This window comes from Chanodichthys erythropterus, chromosome 3 (genome assembly GCF_024489055.1).
Source record: "Chanodichthys erythropterus isolate Z2021 chromosome 3, ASM2448905v1, whole genome shotgun sequence".
Taxonomy (NCBI): domain Eukaryota; kingdom Metazoa; phylum Chordata; class Actinopteri; order Cypriniformes; family Xenocyprididae; genus Chanodichthys; species Chanodichthys erythropterus.
The window spans coordinates 55,655,846-55,676,812 of NC_090223.1; the positions used below are offsets into that span (position 1 = coordinate 55,655,846).

At 39.9% G+C, this 20,967-nt stretch overlaps 1 protein-coding gene across 1 annotated transcript in view; it reads left to right on the top strand.

Annotated features, from left to right (window-relative positions):
- iqck (IQ motif containing K) overlaps positions 1-17,756 on the top strand; it is a 64,858-nt gene extending 47,102 nt beyond the window's left edge. Inside the window, exons 7-8 of the mRNA XM_067377490.1 lie at positions 7,957-8,071; positions 17,416-17,756. Of these exons, the coding sequence (XP_067233591.1) occupies positions 7,957-8,071; positions 17,416-17,588 (288 nt within the window). The 3' untranslated portion in view covers positions 17,589-17,756. The remainder of the gene's footprint in view (positions 1-7,956; positions 8,072-17,415) is intronic.
- The last annotated feature ends 3,211 nt before the right edge of the window (positions 17,757-20,967 follow it).

Sequence of the window (20,967 nt, forward strand, 5' to 3'; positions counted from 1 at the left end):
TGTTTGTTTGTCCAGAACATGTTTGTTTGTTACTTTGCCCAGATCTCAGGCAACACACAGAAGTGTCGAGCTGAGGATGTGGCAGGTTGTGGCTCTGGAATGATTGCTTTTATGTCATCAAAGTAGTACCACACTTTTTCTTCCTCAAATCTTATGGATGGAATGAAAAATTTGTTCAGTCAAGCACAACTTCATACTGATCACAATCTAGAGAGTAATCTACAATCTAGAGAGTAAAAATAAATAAACAAATAATACATAAATAAATGTAAGGATTTTTCATCAACGACAACAAATATCCATAACACCATATACTTCTTCATACCTGTGTGATTGTGCCAGGGAACTGTTCTCCATCATATTGTACAAGGACCCACTTTCCTGCTTCCAAAACTGACTCTGTGTTCTCCTTTTCTGGCTCCACATTGTCTCGGAAGTCAAACTCTTTTGGACTGAAACATCCACAGGCAAAATCACAAGAGCAGGATATCAAATAATATCAATACTAATGTCAAATAACAGATAAATAACATATCTTTTCATCTTAAACTTCTCTCTTTTAGAGTTTGTAGGTAATTACATCAATGGACCCACATAACTGCTTAGTTCCGACCATACTCATACCACCTCAAAATGAAAATTGTCATTAATCCTATGCTGTCAACATTGAACACTGAAAATAAGGGAGATTTCCCGGAATCCATCCCCAAAATAAGGGATTTTTTTTTACATGATTATTATTACCCACAAACTTTAAAAAAAAAAACACTAATCATTAACAGTCTAAAGAGTTTATAACTACACAATATATATTAAAGAATGACAGACCAATGATAATTTGGACCTACATGGCTGCTTGTCAGGTAGTGGAAGGTGGTCTCCCATTTAGTCAAATATCGGCATAATGTCCTCGGTTTTGGTTGGTGGGTAATTCTGTGATTTTGGACGTCGGCGTCCTGATTCATCATCGCACATCACACTCATCTACTCTACTCTCCTTGAAGTTCACTTCCCGCTACTTTTTCCCTCTTCCTCCCGCCCACCACTGCAACTGTCTTCTTCTTCTGCGATAGTAGCCTAAGCTACTGTCTGTATATATACTGCCACTTGCTTGACTAGAGGTCTAGCAACCCAAGTGCAAACCACTTCACAGACACAGATAGTTGCGTGTTCTGAGTTAACACAATCAGAGTGTAAAAATATGGGATATTTTACGGGAAAATACTAAAACGGGAAGACAGCGGGAAAAGAGCTAAAATACGTGAGAAACCCAGAAAAAACGGGAGGGTTGACAGCTATGACTTAATCACTTACCCCCATGTCGTTCCAAACCCGTAAAAGCTTTGTTCGTCTTCGGAACACAATTTAAGATATTTTGGATGAAAACCGGGAGGCTTGTAACTGCTCCATTAACTGTGGCAAGTAATTAACACTGTCAAGGCCCAGAAAAGTATGAAAGACATCCTCAAAATAGTCCATCTGCCATCAGTGGTTCAATCTGTATTTTACGAAGTGACAAGAACTCTTTTTGTGCACAAAGAAAACAAAATACACGCTCGTCTGGCATGTTTGGTCTGTACGCATGTGATAAAGTCGATATATTTTGTTTTCTTTGCACACAAAAAGTGTTCTTGTTGCTTCATAAAATTCAGATTGAACCACTGATGGCAGATGGACTATTTTGAGGATGTCTTTCATACTTCATACATCTGGGCTTTGACAGTGTTATTTACTTGATAGTCAATGGGACAGTCACAAGCCTCCCAGTTTTCATCCAAAATATCTTAATTTGTGATCCGAAGATGAATAAAACTTTTACGGGTTTTGAACGACATGGGGGTAAGTGATCAATAACAAAATTTTCATTTTGGAGTGGAGTAACCCTTTAAGGTCCTTGTACACTGGGTCCAAAATTATCGTATGCATTTTTTTTCATGTTTTTTTTTTTTTATCCTTTCCTATCAAAATGCTTGCTATGGATGCAAAAATGGAGAAAATCAAACCTGATCAGAATTTTTTTTTTATGACGGATGAAAGTTTCGGAGGCAGTGTGTAAACTCGATTGACACAACATGAGGTCGTATTTATTTTTTTGTGTGAAAATTTTGGACAAAATGACCTTTACACAGTAATTAACTACATTTTAGTACTCAGTTTACTTTAGTTTTAAACCATCTCTTATTTACAACTTTAAGGATGTTTCATCCAGCAACTCAACATAAAAACAACATTTTCTCTTTTTAGGTATAGTTACTTTAGTCTATTTGCTTTGAGTTTGAAGATGTTGTTCAACATGTTTACTCACCTGATGTATTCTCATTCCCAGGTACTGTCTTCAGGTCTGGTGGTACTAATTCGGCAATTGTTTTGACATCTTCCTCCGTAATTTTAAAGAGCCTTACAGATAAATTGAGATTTAGCTACTCAAAAAGAGTGTTGGCATCTGGTATGCTGGTACCATAGGACACAATTCTGTCAGCCAGGTTTTTCAAAGCACTACCCACTCCATCAGGAGCACCCTTTCCATGGGATGCTTCTGTGAAGTTCCATGTTACACGATTAAATCCTCTAATGAATGGCACTGTCGAGGCTAGATAAAAGTTGGTTTTGTTCCGGTATTGAGATGTGGACCCATCTGAAATAAAGTGGATGTCCCTTGCATTTGGATGCTCCTCTTGGTATGCTCCTTGGTACTGGGTCAAGGTGAGCCCATGTGGCTATGGCATTGTGCTGAAGACACTCCGAAAGCGATGCAAAGGGCTTCACCTTCCCCCCACTGAGATAAATATCTCCAATATGGAGAACCTGCTGGTTGCCACCTCCAAAGTGAGTTTCTTTTATTTCTCTGCTGTATTTACAAGCGTAGTTCTCACTGTAGTCAACATGAATTACTACTTCACTCTGAGTAAGGGACTCTCTCAATTTCCTCAGTCTTTCAGACTGATGCTTGATGTTTTATATGTGTCTTGAGAAGTTTGAGAGGTGGTCCTGTGTCAGTTCTACAAGCTTTTCGATGGAGGTATGTCACTTCTCAAGGAAAGACTTCCTCACTTCCTTCTCTTCAGTGGGCCCAACTCTATCTTTTTTTGGTACAGATTTTGTAACCCACTCTTCCCATACTATGATGTTTTCTTTCAGTGAAGGATCCTATGTTTTGGGAAATGTTTGCAATTGCTGCATGTCCTGTACATGCAGGACATGTCGTTGTCGCAACACACACTGGCCTGCACAATGTCCCTTGGAGAGGATGTGGCTACGATTCCCAGCTTTTTATCTTCAGGCCAAAATTTTCATGTGTTTTACAAGCACATGTTTATCTGTCTGTTACTCTACGGTGGATGATCCAAAATGGCTTAAGTTTACAGAACTGAGACATAGAAAGTTTGTGCCTGGGATTCTCAGTCTGAAATCTTCTATGAAGATTTGCCATGTTGTTTGTCAAGGCTCTCTGGTGAAATATCTGGCCCTTTTTTCGAATTTCACCAGATTTGCCATTAATTACAGTAGAAACTTCATCTTGGTGGAAGAAGCGGCTAACAATTCTGCGCATTAATTTTCTTTGGCTGTTGGGTAATATTCTCTGGTCTCTCTTTCTATCTTTTTTTTGGCCTCTCTGCCTTCCATGTTCATAAGTCCCTGCTTTCTCTCCCTCTTCTCAAGTCTTCTCAGTCTTTTCCTTAGGTTTAAAGTCTCTTTAGTCCTGTCCAAAAGCTTCTCTTCTGTGTTGTGCAACTTTGCCCTCAATTTTGACAATGTTATTTTTCATTTCTTCGTTTTGGGTGATTCTTTTGGGGTAGATGTTTTTATTTCTCTTGGTGTCTGTATCTCATTTTTGGGGGGAGTTAAGTTGATGTCATTACGTTGTAAAAAAAAAAATATATATATTTATACAAGTTGGAAACTCAAAAAGACTTTTGAGAATAGTGTATGTTGTGTTAGTTGAACTTAATTACATTAAAATTATAATTATACAGTTATTTTAACGTTTAACTGTTGTTTTGGCTTTAAAAATAATGTTTAAGTTCAGTAATCTTACATTAATACAAATGATGTGAAACTTCCTTAGTTACTCTACCTTGTGTAGACCACCATACAGTTATGTGAAATGGAAACTTAACTGAAAATAACCTTATTCACTATTAAGTGACTTGAAACAAAACACAATTATAAAAAAAGCATCATGTCATCATAACTCTGAATACTTTGACAAAAAAAAAAAAAAAGTTATTCAGGAGCATCATCTGTGATCAATCTGCTGATCAATCTGGTGATCATGAACATGAAATTGGCCAGCCATGACTTCCTGTTCCACAGGAGTATAAACATGAGGAAACACAAAGGCCAAATTCCCTTAATCATTCATCACAATGAGAAAAAACAAAGAATATAGTTCTGATGTGTAGCAAATGATTGTCGAGCTTCACAAAATAGAAAGTGGCTGTAAGAAAATAGCTGAAGCATTGAAAATCCCCATTTCCACCATCAGGGCAAAAATTGAGAAGTTCCAATCAACTAAAGATGTTACAAATCTGACTGAAAGAGGACATGTGTCTAAATCGTCCTAATGTGTGGTGAGGAGGAAAGTTTGAGTGGCCAAAGACTCTCCAAGGATCACAGCTGGAGAATTGCAGAGATTAGTTGAGTCTTGAGTCTCAGAAAGCCTAAAATTTTTTTATCAAAAGCACCTACATCCCCCACAAGTTGTTCGGGAGGGTTTCAAGAAAAATCCTCTGCTCTCATCCAGAAACAATCTCCAGCATATTCAGTTGTCAGACAAGACTGGAACTTCAAACGGGACCGGCTTCTATGGTCAGATGAAACTAAAACAAGAGCTTCTTGGCAGCAAACCCACCAGATGGTTTTGGTGCACACATGGATAAAAAGTGCCCCATGTCCACGGTTAAATATACTGCTGGATCTTTAATGTTGTGGGCCTATTTTTGTGCTGGAGGTCCTGGACAACTTGTTCAGATATATCGTATCATGGATTCTATCAAATACCAACAGATAAAAAATCAAAACCTGACCACTTCTGCTAGAAATCTTATAATGGGCTGTGGTTGGATCATCTGTCGGGACAATGATCCAAAACAAACATCAAAACCAGCACAAAAATGGGTCACTGAGCACAAAATGAAGCTTCTGCCATTGTCTTCCCAGTTCCCTGACCTGAACCCTAAAGAAATGAGTGGAGGGAACTGAAGAGAAGAAGCACCAGCATGGATCTGGGAATCTGAAGGTTCTGGAGAGATTCTGTATGGAGGAATGGTCTCTGATCTCTTCTCAGGTGTTCTCCAAACTCATCAGGCATTATAGAAGAAGACTCAGAGCTGTTATCTTGGCAAAAGGAGGTTGCAAAAAGAATTGAATAAAAGGGTGCTAATAATTGTGGGCAACGTGTTTTGGAGAAAAACATTTATTTCATAATGTTATTTCCCCCCTACTTTCAATTCTTTTCCTTCAATGAAAGGTTAGATTTTTGCTAATTTTATAAATTAAAGATCAAAAGGATAAACAATGCAGATTTATTTTTAGAGTCACCTTTGATCATATTTATGAAGGGGTCTAATAATTCTGGCCACAACTGTATTAGTTGCACCTGACCATAAAACCTGACATTTTAAGCTCTTGCTTTTTAATATTTTAATAATATAAGTTGTTCCAAATAAATTAACTATAAATTTACATCTTTTTAATGTTGACTTCTACGGTCAACCTTTAAAATAGATTTGACAAAATTGGAAACTGGATTTTTTTTTTTTTTACTGGGACATTTACCTGCTGAGACAAGAATGGCTGTTCTTTTGGGTCAGCTTCTTGAAGATTTTCTTGAACTTCATTTGCTTCTTCAATAACTTGAATAAGCTGAAGTGAATCATCTTTCCTCACTAGATGGTGTTGTGTACAGCTTTAAGCTGTTTCTTTCTTTTTTAACAATGCTTTGAGCTTTCCTGCCACTGTCTTTTTTTCTTTTCATGTTGCTTCTTAGTCAGCTCTTCAGTTTTCTTTATTTTGCTAGTTTGTTTTCATTTTTGATACCTGGAAGTGGAAAGAAAGGGGGGGTCTGTGCGTGTGTTCATGCATCCTATAATGGGCCTGAAGTTGTGCGGTGGAGTAGAGCTTTATTTTAGTCTTTGAAATTAATTGAAAAAAATAAGTAAGTAAACGAGAAAATAAAAAATTAAACAAATTAGCACAAATAACCATTTTAATGAAACTAAATGCATTGTAGGGGTGAAAACTTAAAGGGTTAGTTCACCCAAAAATGAAAATTCTGTCATTTATTACTCATGCTCATGCCGTTCTAGAGCTTCGTAAGACCTTCGTTAATCTTCGGAACGCAAATTGAGATATTTTTGTTGAAATCCGATGGCTCTTTGAGGCCTTCATAGGGAGCAATGACATTTCCTCTCTCAAGATCCATTAATGTACTAAAAACATATTTAAATCAGTTCATGTATGTACAGTGGTTCAAAATTAATATTATAAAGCTACGAGAATATTTTTGGTGTGCCAAAAAAAACAAAATAATGAAATATATAGTGATGGCCGATTTCAAAACACACCTTAAGGAAGCTTTGGAGCATAATGAATCAGTGTGTCGGAGCTCCAAAGTCACGTGATTTCAGCAGTTTGTGGTTTGACACGCGATCAGAATCATCATGATTCACTATGTCGTTATTTTGTTTTTTTTTGGTGCACCAAAAATATTCTCGTCACTTTATAATATTAATATTGAACAACTGTACTCACGTGAACTGATTTAAATATGTTTTTAGTACATTAATGGATCTTGAGAGAGGAAATGTCACTGCTGGCTATGGAGGCCTCACTGAGTCATCGGATTTCAACCAAAATATCTTAATTTGTGTTCCGAAGATCAACAAAGGTTTTATGGGTGTAAAATGGCACGAAGGTGAGTAATTAATGACAGAATTTTAAATATGGGTTAACTAACCCTTGAATGCAACTTTGGAGTGGGGTCATATTTATAAATTCAGCTATATTTTTTGTCTTGTGGACTTTATGTAAACATCGTTTATGTAAAATATCTTATTCAGGACAGTACTAAGTGAAAAATGATATGCATTTTGTATGATCCCTCATACAAAAAAGCAGTATGTTATCACAGTTCCTTTGAAATTCAACCACTTAAAAAAAGTGAACCCTGTTTTTTATTTCAAAACACTAAACAAAAAATGTGCATTCTAATTGGATAAGTTTGAGCCATATTGGCTCAGGCACATAGCAGGTTTAGGTCTATAGTTAATCAAACCTAAGGGTATGGCAGGGACACATTCGCTAGCCCAGTCAGACATAAGTCAAGCCACTAGATGTTAAGCCAATTGGCAAAGCAGGCCAAATTTTAGCTCCAGTCCAGCCCTGATGATTCTCCTCTTCTAGTGCCAGAAAGAACACCTTCTAATGATAAAATTATTTAAAGTAAATTATTTAAAGTAAAGTTGTTGCTTTCTGGAAACCCGTTTCCTTTGACCTCATATTTGGTGTTTTTGGTGTTTTTCGATTATGGATTCTTAACTTTGTCTTCCATGACAGACCGAGATTTCTGAGGGGGAGAAAAACCTTGACGTAAAATGTGCACGACCAACATGTAAAATACAATTAATAACTTTACCAGCATTTGTGCACAATAAACTTGCATATGGTTCACCCATGCTTAATGTGCTCTGCCACCCTTAATGCAGTTCTGAGAAAGATTCACATCTGCTGGCCAAGCAGATCATTCAGTATGTGACATGACTGTCCCCTGCTTATCATGTCTTTGCTGTGCCAGATCATCCCTTGTCTTTCTATGTGGTACTGCTTGATCTTGTAAGATCCCTTTTCCTTTGATGCACATTCTCAATGGCCACATCTGTTTTGAGTAATCAAATAAAGATATTTTGAATAATCATATCCCTGAATACTGAATTATGCCAACATATTTATCTTCAGGTGCGTGTGCGTCCAGATGTGCAAGAGTTGAGGCAGTGGCAGAGGGAACTGCGGGAAGAGAATTGTGACATCAACAAAACAGTTCAAGACTTTTGGGCACGCCAGGAGAACAGAGGTCAAAAACACATGCTAATGCTCTCTCTGAAAATCCACAACTAAACTCCATTATTCAAATGCACAAACACACATTTAAGACTGACTGATAAAGCCAAATGCATTGGGATTGCTGTGTCCTTGTTTTATCACCAGTGAGGACTGTAAAAAACAATCGAGGAGGAAATGTTGAATAAAAAAAAAATGGAGTGAGTTTCTCAGCTGACTATTCTGAACTATTTGTGAGATATCAGATAACTGGTAGAGCTCGTTACCATGTTATCAGCACAAGGAAGTCACAATTGTGATAAAATATCCTTTATTAACAAAAATATAAACAAGTAACTAACACAACTACTAAATGAATGTAAAGAAATAGTGCATCAGATGCATAAAATGTAAGTGATTAATTAAGTCTTGCTATGGAAGAGGTGAAGTTATCATATTTCCATATAAAAATATAAACTGTTGTTTCTCTGAAACTAATAAGGTGAATAACTTTATTCCACAGTAAACAAATAATTAAAATATTGTTATCTACTGATATCAGCCATTCAAATCATATACTGGTGATACAATCTAAAGATGTTGTTCTCAACCTTTTTTACTCCAAGGCCTCCCCTCCTGTCCGAATCAATACTGCAAACTTTTATATTCACAAAAACCTTGGTATTCTAGTGTTATTATTTTTAAACTCCATGCTATTATTATTATTATTATACTGACACCAAACATCAAGAGTGTAAACTGGAAATGAGGAGAATGTTATGTTATTATAAGCATTTCTTTGTTTTATTTCAACATTTCAACAATTTGAAGTTGTGCCAGACACATCAGCAATGTTGGGGGTAACGCATTACAAGTAACATGAGTTATGTAATCAGATTACTTTTTTCAAGTAAATGAGCACATTTAAATTTACAACAAAATATCTGAGTTAATTTTTCAGTCAAGTTACACAAGTTACTTTGTTTTGCCATTCTTTGACTGACACCTCTCCTGTCCCCGTGTTGAGAGAAATCCGGAATAACGCAGAGGTGTTGTGTGTGCTGTGTGAACATTAACTAGACAAGTTTTAAACTAAATGTGAGCATACATTTACTCATGTACTTCTTCTCCCACGTCCTATTCTTCTGTATTCCGGAATGGCAGCACAGTTGAAAGGCTTGTTTGTTTGAACTGCACCCTCTACTGAAAGGCATTTCTTTCAGCCTGAGGCTTATTTATTTCACTTTTGGTGTGAAAGGACCTTTACATTTGCCAGAAATAGAATAAAAAATAGAATAGTTACAAAAACAAACAAACAGCCCAGATGAGAAAAAGTAACGCAAAAGTAATGTAACATTACTTTCTATAAAAATTAACTAATACAATTAGTTACTTTTTTAGGGAGTAACACAATATTGTAATGCATTACTTTTAAAAATAACTTACCCCAACACTGCACATCAGTAATTGTTGTTTTGCAAAATTTGCAATCTGCAGTGCTTCTGTTTACTGGTGTCTTGCAAATAAATTCTGTATGATTTTCATAATAATAATAATAATAATAATACATTTTATTTATAGTATGCCTTTCTACGCGATCTTCACGTTTTGTGCAGCTACTGTTTGTATGAGTGTTCATGCCACAATATAGCTGCGCAAACACGGTAGCTTGATATAATAATGCACATCCGATTCTTCTAAAATCACTTGAATGTCCAAATTGGCAAACCTTAAAACACATGCAAGTGAAAGTAATCTCTAGGTTCACCGCTTGCGCGGCGTCTCTGTAGGCATGTTCGAGATGCATCGGCGCTGCGCAGACCGATCGGTGTATGACATCAAAGTACCGTGAGAATGTTTCAAAAGCATAAGGAGTGGTATGCTCTCCAAACGCTCTTGTGGTACTTTGATGTCATACACCGATCAGTTTGCGCAGCGCCGCTGCATCTCGAACAAGCCTTGTGTGTTAACTTGCCGTTCACCTCCCAGTTGCTTCCATGCTGCTGACTGGACGGGGCATAGTCACGTGGCTACATGCGGTTGTATGTTTTTAAGGGGGAAGTATTTACAGGTTTAAAAAAAACGAAATAACCGACATGGGAAAATTACGTCGGTTAAAGGTTCTGAATTTCGGTTTTGATTACTTTTCAGTTAATCTTACAGCCCTATTTTATAGGTAATTTACTGCATGTTGTCAAATAAATAACCTGTTAATACTGTGGATTATTAAGGCTAAATCTTACTAACCACTCTCGGGGTAAGTTCACTTACGTTCTCATTTCAAAGGTGTTCTGAGTAAATAATTTGTTATACACTGATTTAGACAGACGCCCCGTGAGTTCAGTGTCGGTGTTGGACAGATCAGTTGTTTTAACCATTCATTAAAATGAATCGTTTCAAATGAGTCATTAGGTTGTGAAGCGGACATTAACGGATGTGGACGCTATTTGTGCGAATCCCGGCTGTCAGAACATTGCAAAAGATTTGTCAACACAGAAAACACCTTATCACTGAATAGGATTTTTTTTTCTGTTTATTGAAACTGGTTTATGTCAGCTGCATGTGCATAATGCCTGTCAGAGAAGATGAGGTGATTTTTTTTTAGCACTAGTCACACCCAGCGGTAATTCAGGACAAAAAATTCTCCGAATACACCATGTGAAACATGAATTCGGTCTTCCGAACTTTTAGCACCGTGCCAGTTGATTTAGATTAACGTCTGAATGTGCAGAGCTGAATCAACAGACTAGCTAAGCAAGCAAGAACAATAGCGAAAAATGGCAGATGGAGCAATAATAACTGACATGATCCATGTTATCATGATATTTTTAGTGATATTTGTAATCTGTCTTTCTAAATGTTTCGTTAGCATGTTGCTAATGTACTGTTAAATGTGTTTAAAGTTACCATCGTTTCTTACTGTATTCACGGAGACAAGAGGCGTCGCTATTTTCATTATTAAACACTTGCAGTCTGTATAATTCATAAACACAACTTCATTGTTTATAAATCTCTCCAACAGTGTAGCATTAGCCATTAGCCACGGAGCACAGCCTCAAATTCATTCAGAATCAATGTAAAAAATATAATAGTATACAATACTCACATAATCCGACGCATGCATGACGAACACTTTGTAAAGATCCATTTGAGGGCTATATGAGCTGTGTAAACTTTGTTTATGCACTGTTCAAGGCAAGCACGAGCTCCATGGGCGTGGAGCACGAGAATTAAAGGGCCAGTAGCCCTGAATCGGCTCATTTATAATGATGTCCCAAAATAGGCAGTTAAAAAAATGAATAAAAAAAATGTATGTGGTATTTTGAGCTGAAACTTCACAGACACATTCAGGGGACACCTTAGACTTATATTACATCTTTTTTTTTTAAAAGTTCTAGGGCACCTTTAAATGTTACACAAAGTTGTATAAAACATATTACACTGAAATTATTTTCTAAATTTGTATTCGCTAGTTTTATTTGCATGTAAAAAAAAATGTAGCTAAATAACACATTGCAACTAGCTTGCATTACAAGCTATCGTGAACACTTACGAAAATTAATTTACTTGTATAACAATAGTTTTACTACAAATACCATAAACTATAGTGTAGCAAAACCATGGTTAATTTGTGGTTACCATGGTTAACTACAATAACCATGTTTTTAGTTTTATTTGTAATAAAACCATGGTTCCCATTCAGTCAGTCACGTTCGACGTTACGTCGATACTGACGTAATGGGGTCTCGCTAGGGAGCCCAATCACCTCCAAGGATACAAAACAAGCCAATGGGAATTGGCCTGTGAGATTTACATGCCGGCCCCTCCCCCGGCATCCGGGTATAAATAGGGCCGGCATACTCACCTTCATTCATACTTTTGCTTCGGAGCCGATCGGCTGATCATCCTTCACCTCTTCAAGAGTGAATTTCCTGAATTGAGAGAGCAAACAGCAATTTTAATTGCTAAGGACAAGTTCCTTCAACAGCAATTTTAATTGCTCTTCCTGTTTCTCTCTGGTGGCTGCTCGAATCTCTCTAGCTGGTTGGGAAGGCACGCTCAGCGGTGGGTGTGATCGCGCCACTAGGGGCCGGGGTGCCCCTAGTGCAAGTGTCCAGTCATGTTGTTGTCACAACAGATGCCTCTGCCACTGGCTGGGGTGCCATATGCAGTGGCCAGTCGGCGTCGGGGTCCTGGACGGGACCCCATCGCCATTTGCATATCAACTGCCTCGAGTTGCTGGCAGTACTCCTTGCGCTGCGCCGGTTTCGACCGCTGCTGCAGGGCAAGCATGTACTGGTCCGGACGGACAACACATCGGCGGTAGCGTGGTCTACGCTCCCGTCGCATGTCGCAACTCGCCCACCATCTCCTTCTGTGGAGTCAGCGCCGACTCAGGTCGCTGCGCGCCTCCTACATCCCGGGCGAGCTCAATCGTGCGGCCGACGCGCTCTCACGACAGCTCACGCTCCCGGGGGAATGGAGACTCCACCCCCAGGCGGTCCAGCTGATATGGAGCCGGTTCGGGGAAGCACAGGTGGACCTGTTCGCTTCTCTGGAATCCGCCCATTGCCAGTTGTTTTATTCACTGACCGAGGGGACCCTCGGCACGGATGCACTGGCACACAGCTGGCCCCGGGGCCTACGCAAGTATGCGTTTCCCCCAGTGAGCCTCCTTGCACAGACACTGTGCAAGATCAGGGAGGACGAGGAGCAGGTCCTGCTAGTTGCGCCGTACTGGCCCTACCGGACCTGGTTCCCGGAACTCATGCTCCTCGCGACAGCCCATCCCTGGCGCATCCCCCTGAGGCAGGATCTCCTCTCTCAGGGGCAGGGCACCATATGGCACCCGCGTCCCGACCTGTGGAACCTCCACGTGTGGTTCCTGGACGGGACGCGGCAGACTTGAGTGACCTACCGCCCGCGGTAGTCGACACCATCACTTCGGCCCGAGCCCGAGCCCCCTCAACGAGGCGCGCTTACGCCTTGAAGTGGAGTCTGTTTGCTGAGTGGTGTTCCTCCTGCAGGGAGGACCCCCGGAAATGCCCGTCGGTGTTGTGCTTTCCTTCCTTCAAGAGGGTTTGGAACGGAGGCTGTCCCCTTCCACCCTGAAGGTCTATGTGGCCGCCATCGCAGCACATCACGATGTGCTCGACGGCAAGTCACTAGGGAAGCACGACCTGATCATCAGGTTCCTCAGAGGCGCCAGGAGGTTGAATCCCCCTAGGCCTCGCCTCATTCCCTCCTGGGATCTCTCCATCGCCCTCTTGGGCCTTCGGGGAGCTCCCTTCGAGCCCCTTGAGTCAGTCGAGCTGAAACATCTGTCTCTTAAGACAGTGCTCCTGACCGCGCTCGCCTCCTTCAAGAGGGTTGGGGACCTGCAAGCATTTTCGGTCAGCGATTCGTGCCTGGATTTCGGGCCGGACTACTCTCAAGTCATCTTGAGACCCCGGCCTGGATATGTGCCCAAGGTTCCCACCACTCCCTTCAGGGACCTGGTGGTGAACCTGCAAGCACTGCCCCCGGAGGAGGCAGACCCAGCCCTTGCGTTGCTGTGTCCCGTTCGTGCTCTGCGCGTTTACGTGGACCGCATGCAGAGCGTCAGAAGCTCTGAGCAGCTCTTTGTCTGTTTTGGAGGTCAGCAGAAGGGAAAGGCTGTCTCCAAACAGAGGTTGGCCCACTGGATAGTGGATGCCGTCGCCTTGGCGTACCAGTCCCAAGGCGAGCCGTGCCCTCTCGGGTTGCGAGCTCACTCCACTCGGGGTGTTGCTTCCTCGTGGGCGTTGGCGCACGGCGCCTCTGTTGCAGACATCTGCAGAGCTGCAGGCTGGGCGACACCACACACATTCGCGAGGTATTATAACCTCCGAGTGGAACCGGTGTCCACCCGTGTGCTTTCTACTCGTAGGTAGCCATGGGTGTTCGCTTGCTGTGCCATTTCCCTCCTTTCGTTGCTGGAAAACGAGGGATTGAGTTCTGAAGCACTCTCCCCCGTGGGGTAGGAACAGCAGCTTCGACTTCTCCACGGTAACGCCCTGTCCTCTCCATCCCACCTGTATGGAAGACATTCCTGGGCTTACTCTGGGCGCTGGAGGGTTGCGAGTATGGGCCGCATTTGCATTTGGCACGCCTCAGCCTGCCAGCACCTGCCTCCCTAACACTCGTAATGTGGTTCAGTTGCTATGGCGTTTTCCACGGGACCCCATTACGTCAGTATCGACGTAACGTCGAACGTGACTGACTGAATGGGAACGTCTAGGTTACTAATGTAACCCCCATTCCCAGGAGGGAACGGAGACGTTACATTCCCTTGCCATAGCTTTGTGCCACCGCTGAGCGGCCAGATACCTATCTCGGTTCCTCAGCAAAAATATGAATGAAGGTGAGTATGCCGGCCCTATTTATACCTGGATGCCGGGGGAGGGGACCGGCATGTAAATCTCACAGGCCAATTCCCATTGGCTTGTTTTGTATCCTTGGAGGTGATTGGGCTCCCTAGCGAGACCCCATTACGTCAGTATCGACGTAACGTCTCCGTTCCCTGGGAACGGGGGTTACATTAGTAACCTAGAAGTTAATTCTGATAAGGGAAGTAGGCTAAAAAAGTCTTTTGAGCTATTAGACTGCTATTAGATAAGCACAGCTGCTTTGTGTACAGAAGTTACAGAGGAAACTCTTTATTTCTGCTGTTCCATTCGCGAGGTATTATAACCTCCGAGTGGAACCGGTGTCCACCCGTGTGCTTTCTACTCGTAGGTAGCCATGGGTGTTCGCTTGCTGTGCCATTTCCCTCCTTTCGTTGCTGGAAAACGAGGGATTGAGTTCTGAAGCACTCTCCCCCGTGGGGTAGGAACAGCAGCTTCGACTTCTCCACGGTAACGCCCTGTCCTCTCCATCCCACCGGTATGGAAGACATTCCTGGGCTTACTCTGGGCGCTGGAGGGTTGCGAGTATGGGCCGCATTTGCATTTGGCACGCCTCAGCCTGCCAGCACCTGCCTCCCTAACACTCGTAATGTGGTTCAGTTGCTATGGCGTTTTCCGCGGGACCCCATTACGTCAGTATCGACGTAACGTCGAACGTGACTGACTGAATGGGAACGTCTAGGTTACTAATGTAACCCCCATTCCCAGGAGGGAACGGAGACGTTACATTCCCTTGCCATAGCTTTGTGCCACCGCTGAGCGGCCAGATACCTATCTCGGTTCCTCAGCAAAAATATGAATGAAGGTGAGTATGCCGGCCCTATTTATACCTGGATGCCGGGGGAGGGGCCCGGCATGTAAATCTCACAGGCCAATTCCCATTGGCTTGTTTTGTATCCTTGGAGGTGATTGGGCTCCCTAGCGAGACCCCATTACGTCAGTATCGACGTAACGTCTCCGTTCCCTGGGAACGGGGGTTACATTAGTAACCTAGAAGTTAATTCTGATAAGGGAAGTAGGCTAAAAAAGTCTTTTGAGCTATTAGACTGCTATTAGATAAGCACAGCTGCTTTGTGTACAGAAGTTACAGAGGAAACTCTTTATTTCTGCTGTTCCAGCACCACCTACTGTCAGAGAGTCGATTACATTTTAATTCAGTTAATTGCTGTTTTTCTGCAGACCAATGAGAAAATCGCCATGTTCTTTTCTGTATAGAACCTAACCAGTGTAATTAATTAGAGCTGTAATAATAAAACATCCGGTAGCTTACCTTCTGCCCTTACTCTGTACAAATGTGGGTTACTGAAATTACCGTGTCAATTTACTGTTGTCACATGACCCACAATGACATCATTAGATGTCCAACACATTGTGCAGAGTTAATTTCAGCGCTCCATTTAAGTCTTTAAAGCTTCAGTTCAAGTAAACAGCAACAATGAGGCTACCTTTGATTTGATTGCTGTCACGTGACTCTTCTTCTACTGGTACAGGAGCTCAAACAGTGGCATGTAGATGGTGACAGTCACATACAGAAATAACAGAAAAGATTAATGTTAGATTTTTCAGGAAAAAATGCATCGGTTTTTACTGAACTTACCGTGTTTATTATGTTGTCACATGAGCCGTCATGCCACATTTACTACAACAGCAGCTCAAACAGTGGCATGAAGATGGAGAGAGTCATGCACAACAGGGAAAACCAGTATTGGAGAGATATTTCAGAAATAAATGCTTATTGCGATATACAATATAAGTGAATCATTTTATTTCTAAATAGACAGACAAAATACCTTGTTCATCCTAGCAGCACACAAAATCTACATCTAAAACAAGTCTACAACACTACCTCAGTGCATGACAGCTAAAAAAAGTAATAGTAGAGCATTTAGGTACAAATAAATAACTGCAGCTTAATGTGCCCATGATGACATTTTTTGAATGTTACATGGGTTACAAGTAGAATATAGTACACACTAGAGGTATATAACAGGGTTATCTATCTGTTTATCTACAGGTATTTGTCTGTATTGTAATAATACATTTATGCATTACATTAACATTGCATTTAGCAGGCACTTTTATCTAATAATATACAATATTCACAATGCCACTTTTATTAGAAAGCTAGATTAGTGGCATTGTATAATGCGAATATTGTATATTACTGTAAGTCACTTTAGATAAAAGTGACAGCTAAATGCATTAATGTGAATTTAATGCATAAATGTAGAACTTAGAACTCCAAGATCTCAAAAACTCAGTTTCATTTTATTATTCAAGATCAAACACATGCATATAAATTACCTTGTTTAATTACCTTGTTTTACCTTGAGAGTCTTTAAAACTGTATGGTTTTATAATTTTGCTGAAATATATGGTGGCATAAATAATATTTTGTTTAATTATTAATTAAATATTAATTGATAATTAAATAAATAAACTAATTAAATTTACTTTTAATTATATCCTGCAGCCTTCACCACAGGAGTTTATAAGGTTTAAAGTCTTCCCTTGGTCATCTGCAGATGCTTAGTCATGCTGGATTTCTAACTTTCTATTTGTTACTTTAGGAAACATTTAAGTACCAACAAATTTACTTTAATTGGTGTTTCTCGGTTGTTCCTTGCTCGATTACCTGAAACTACCTTGATTACCTTGTGCCTGAGTAACGCAGAAGTGCTTGTAAGCAGAACCAAAGTTCTGCTAGTAAATTCTGTGGCAGCCCGACTGACTTTCCATGATCTTTCATCAACCCATAATCTGACATAATCAGTTTTATAAAAAATCTGACATGTCTTTACACAATAAATATTTATTTTTTTATCTCCATTTTTTCACTTTGTATAGTTTAGAACTTTTCTCTTTTTGAGAAGTCTCATTTGTGTTTGTGCAGCTCTACAGTCACAAACAGTCAAATTCTGAATTATCTCCTATCGTTGTTTGTTTTTTTCAGTTTGGTCAGAGCTGGTTGAGCTTGATGGCGATGCTGAGCAGCATGTGGTGGCTGGTGTGTCCATTGAGGTGGTCCCTCCCACACCCCAGAGCAGGGTCCTGTATACACCGGCTCCTCAGAGCACCGCAGAGAGAAAAGAGCTACTCACACCGAACCTCTCGTCCCAGATTTGATTCCCAAGCACAGTATAAGTGCAGAGTGACGGAGAGAACTCACTGTCATTGCTCTATTTGTTATTAACGTTATTTTGCATTAGATCAGGTCTGTCCAATCCTGCTTCTGGAGGGCCACTTTCCAGCATTGATTAAACACACCTGAACCATGGGCTTCAGAATCACTATAATGTCCAGGCAGATCTGCTGGAGCTCAACTGTGGCACAGTGGTGCTTCAGGAGCAGGACTGGACACGCCTGCATTAGATGGGAAATGAAAATGGATCCTCGCATGCATATATCTTGGTGTTTCCAGATTTCTTCTTATTGCCAGGTTGTTGTTTTTTTTTTGTTGTGTTTTTACACATTACATTTATTCCTAAGTAATAACTAAAGGCAGTAACAATTTAAACTAAATATATTAAAAAAATATTATTTGTGAACTAATGTTCAGCTTTTAATTTTAATAGTCAACTTATTTTTAGCAGTCATCAAGCTTGTACAACGCACATGAAAACAAGGGGCGGGATTTATCACACAAACCAATCATATACAATCATAACCGATCATATCCATAGTGTGATGAAGGCATTGCCTCCTCTCACGTGACTTTTTCCCATTCATTCTCAGTTAGCCCCCACGTAACCCACCGCACTCTTTAGGGTGTCTGTCTAACTCTATGTGATCAGGGAAGGCACGAGAGACATGTGCTGCGTTCCAATTCGCCTACTTATACTACGCCCTAAAAGTATGTACTCTTTCTGTGAACAAAAAGTACTTACTTTTGAGTGTGTAGTAAAAGAGTAGACAAGCTTTGGGACATACTAACACGTCATACAATCGCGTCTTTTCTCTCTGTCGCATCCGGTCACCATAAACTGGGCTGTCAATCATCTTACATCCTACACATTTCATTTAGTTAATTTCCTACCGTATCGGAGAGAAATATAGCATGTTGATCTGCAGTCGCCGGTCTTTCATGTGGAGAACTCTCCTCATATTAATGCATAATGATGCATTTAAAAGTTAATGGCCATTCGGATCTTTATAAAAGTCAACATTGGTATTTGCAGATGAAAAATAACACGGGTAACATTAAATATATATTTTCTATCAGGTTAAACTGATTATTAGTCACTCAAATCTCTCAGCGTCCATCGCGTATATCCGCCATGTTTTGTAGTTTTTTAACACTTTTTACTCGTGTTTGTAGTTCTGAACTGAATCCTCGTCCAATGCGCAATGGGTTGTGGGCAATATTAGCCTCTATAGTGTGCACGGATCCACATTTCGAAAATCTACCGGAAATAGTAGACCATCCGGGGACTTTTGGCATACTCTTTTCAACATACTATGCTTTGGGACGTACTTATTTTAATCTCACATACTATTTAGGATGGATAGTATGGACATTGGAACGCAGGGATGGACTCCCCACTGTAACTTTACCTGCGGGTGTTACTGACATTGTTACTTTAGAAAAAACAGTACTACATCTATCTATCTATCTATCTATCTATCTATCTATCTATCTATCTATCTATCTATCTATCTATCTATCTATCTATCTATCTATCTATCTATCTATCTATCTATCTATCTATCTATCTATCTATCTATCTATCTATCTAAAATACTCATCTTGTAATCACAGTCATGGAATTTTTAAGGTTTTTCAACAAAAAAATAACAGTTGATTAATTACATTCATTTGAATTCAGCAGGAAGCACACAGTCACTGGTTGTTGAAATGTTTTATTCCATATATATTGTTTTTGGGGAAAATGTTCTAAACATAGACATGCTGCATCACTGCAAACATGATGATAAAGTCTGAGGGTAAAACAACCAGGAGGTGAGATATGTGAAAAAAACAGAAACAAGGGAAATTCAGTAGTATGGAAGATTCAGGAAACAGATATGTGCATATCTCACTATTGTTATTTAATGAACACAGGTGACCTACCAAACTTCATCTCATTATTTTCAGTCATGTGAAAATGTGAAAATACACAGGTAATTTTATGACTGTCATGTACCCTGACAAACACGTCATGTGTGCATATTATATACACACATATACAGGAGCTTGACGAAACAACATAAACAACAAATATATTAATATAAAGGCCCTAATAATTAATGGGACCTTTCCCCTTCACACAGCACCTTCAGTCATTCTGAACAGTGTAGAGGGATACTGCACCTTAAAAACTTATGCAAACGTAGACACAAATGTTTCATCAACACATTACAAGTTAGCTTCTCATAGTAGTTACCTTCAAATGTCTGTGCCATTAAACTGTACGCTATTCAGGTAGGTAACTTTAAACACGTTTAAACAGCTTAACTTATTCAACAATATTCTCTTCATACTGTTGCTCCATCATGACAGTAGTTGGCCTATAAAAGAAAAACAAAAGTGACCGTACAAGAAGGAAGTTCATGCTGTAGCATCCCTTGCAACAGTTCTGAGAATGCAACATGTAAAGTACTTGCCTTGTGAACTTATGAACACCCCAAATGCAACAACACAGCTAGAATTGAGTGTTCACAGTTGCATGGATGGAGTATCTTTCAGTAATGTATTGATCTACTGCTATGACCTTTAGAACCTTCTGTAAATGGATGTTAGATACTGGGGATGGGATGACATGACAGCAATTCAATTTGATCTTGTTCATGAAACCACAGTCCAAATGTCCCAGTTTGAATATTGTTAGCATTTGCCATTGAAACTTTTGGCAGTAAATCATTTTGCTGCAACTGATAAATCTGTAAACCTGCACCAACTTGAATCGCCACTTTGAAATGTTAATAGATAAGTAAATCACATTAATGGGGTCATGACAATTGAATTTAGATTTTTTTTTTTTTTTACATTTAAAAGTGCATTGTACTATAAAACATACAGAAAGTATGTTTCAGAACTACAAAAAATAATATAAATACATGAAACTCCTTGCATATGAACACAAAGCAACTTATATCATCACCACCATGGACTACATATAAACAAAAAGGAGGTGAAGTGATGAGACCATTATTCTTAAAAACTAAAATGTCTATGTAAATGGGCTAGATTGATGGCTTTGACCGAGACATGCAGCCATAAATTAATATCACTGGTGGTGCATGTACCAGTTTGAGAATTGCTGGCTGAAAGTATTTAGGAGAGTACTGACGCTAATATTGTTTCTGTTGTGTGTCTCAGTTAAGTCTTATACAGCTGTGGCCAAAAGTATTAGCAGTGTTTCGTGAAGTTTGCTTCAGTTGTTGTGGTGTTGATTACCATTGTTTCTAGTTCATTATACAGAGTGATCAGATTCATTTTAAATAATTGCTAAAAGCATAATTGACGAAAGAAAGGAAAAAGAACCCAAAATCACAAAACCCCAAA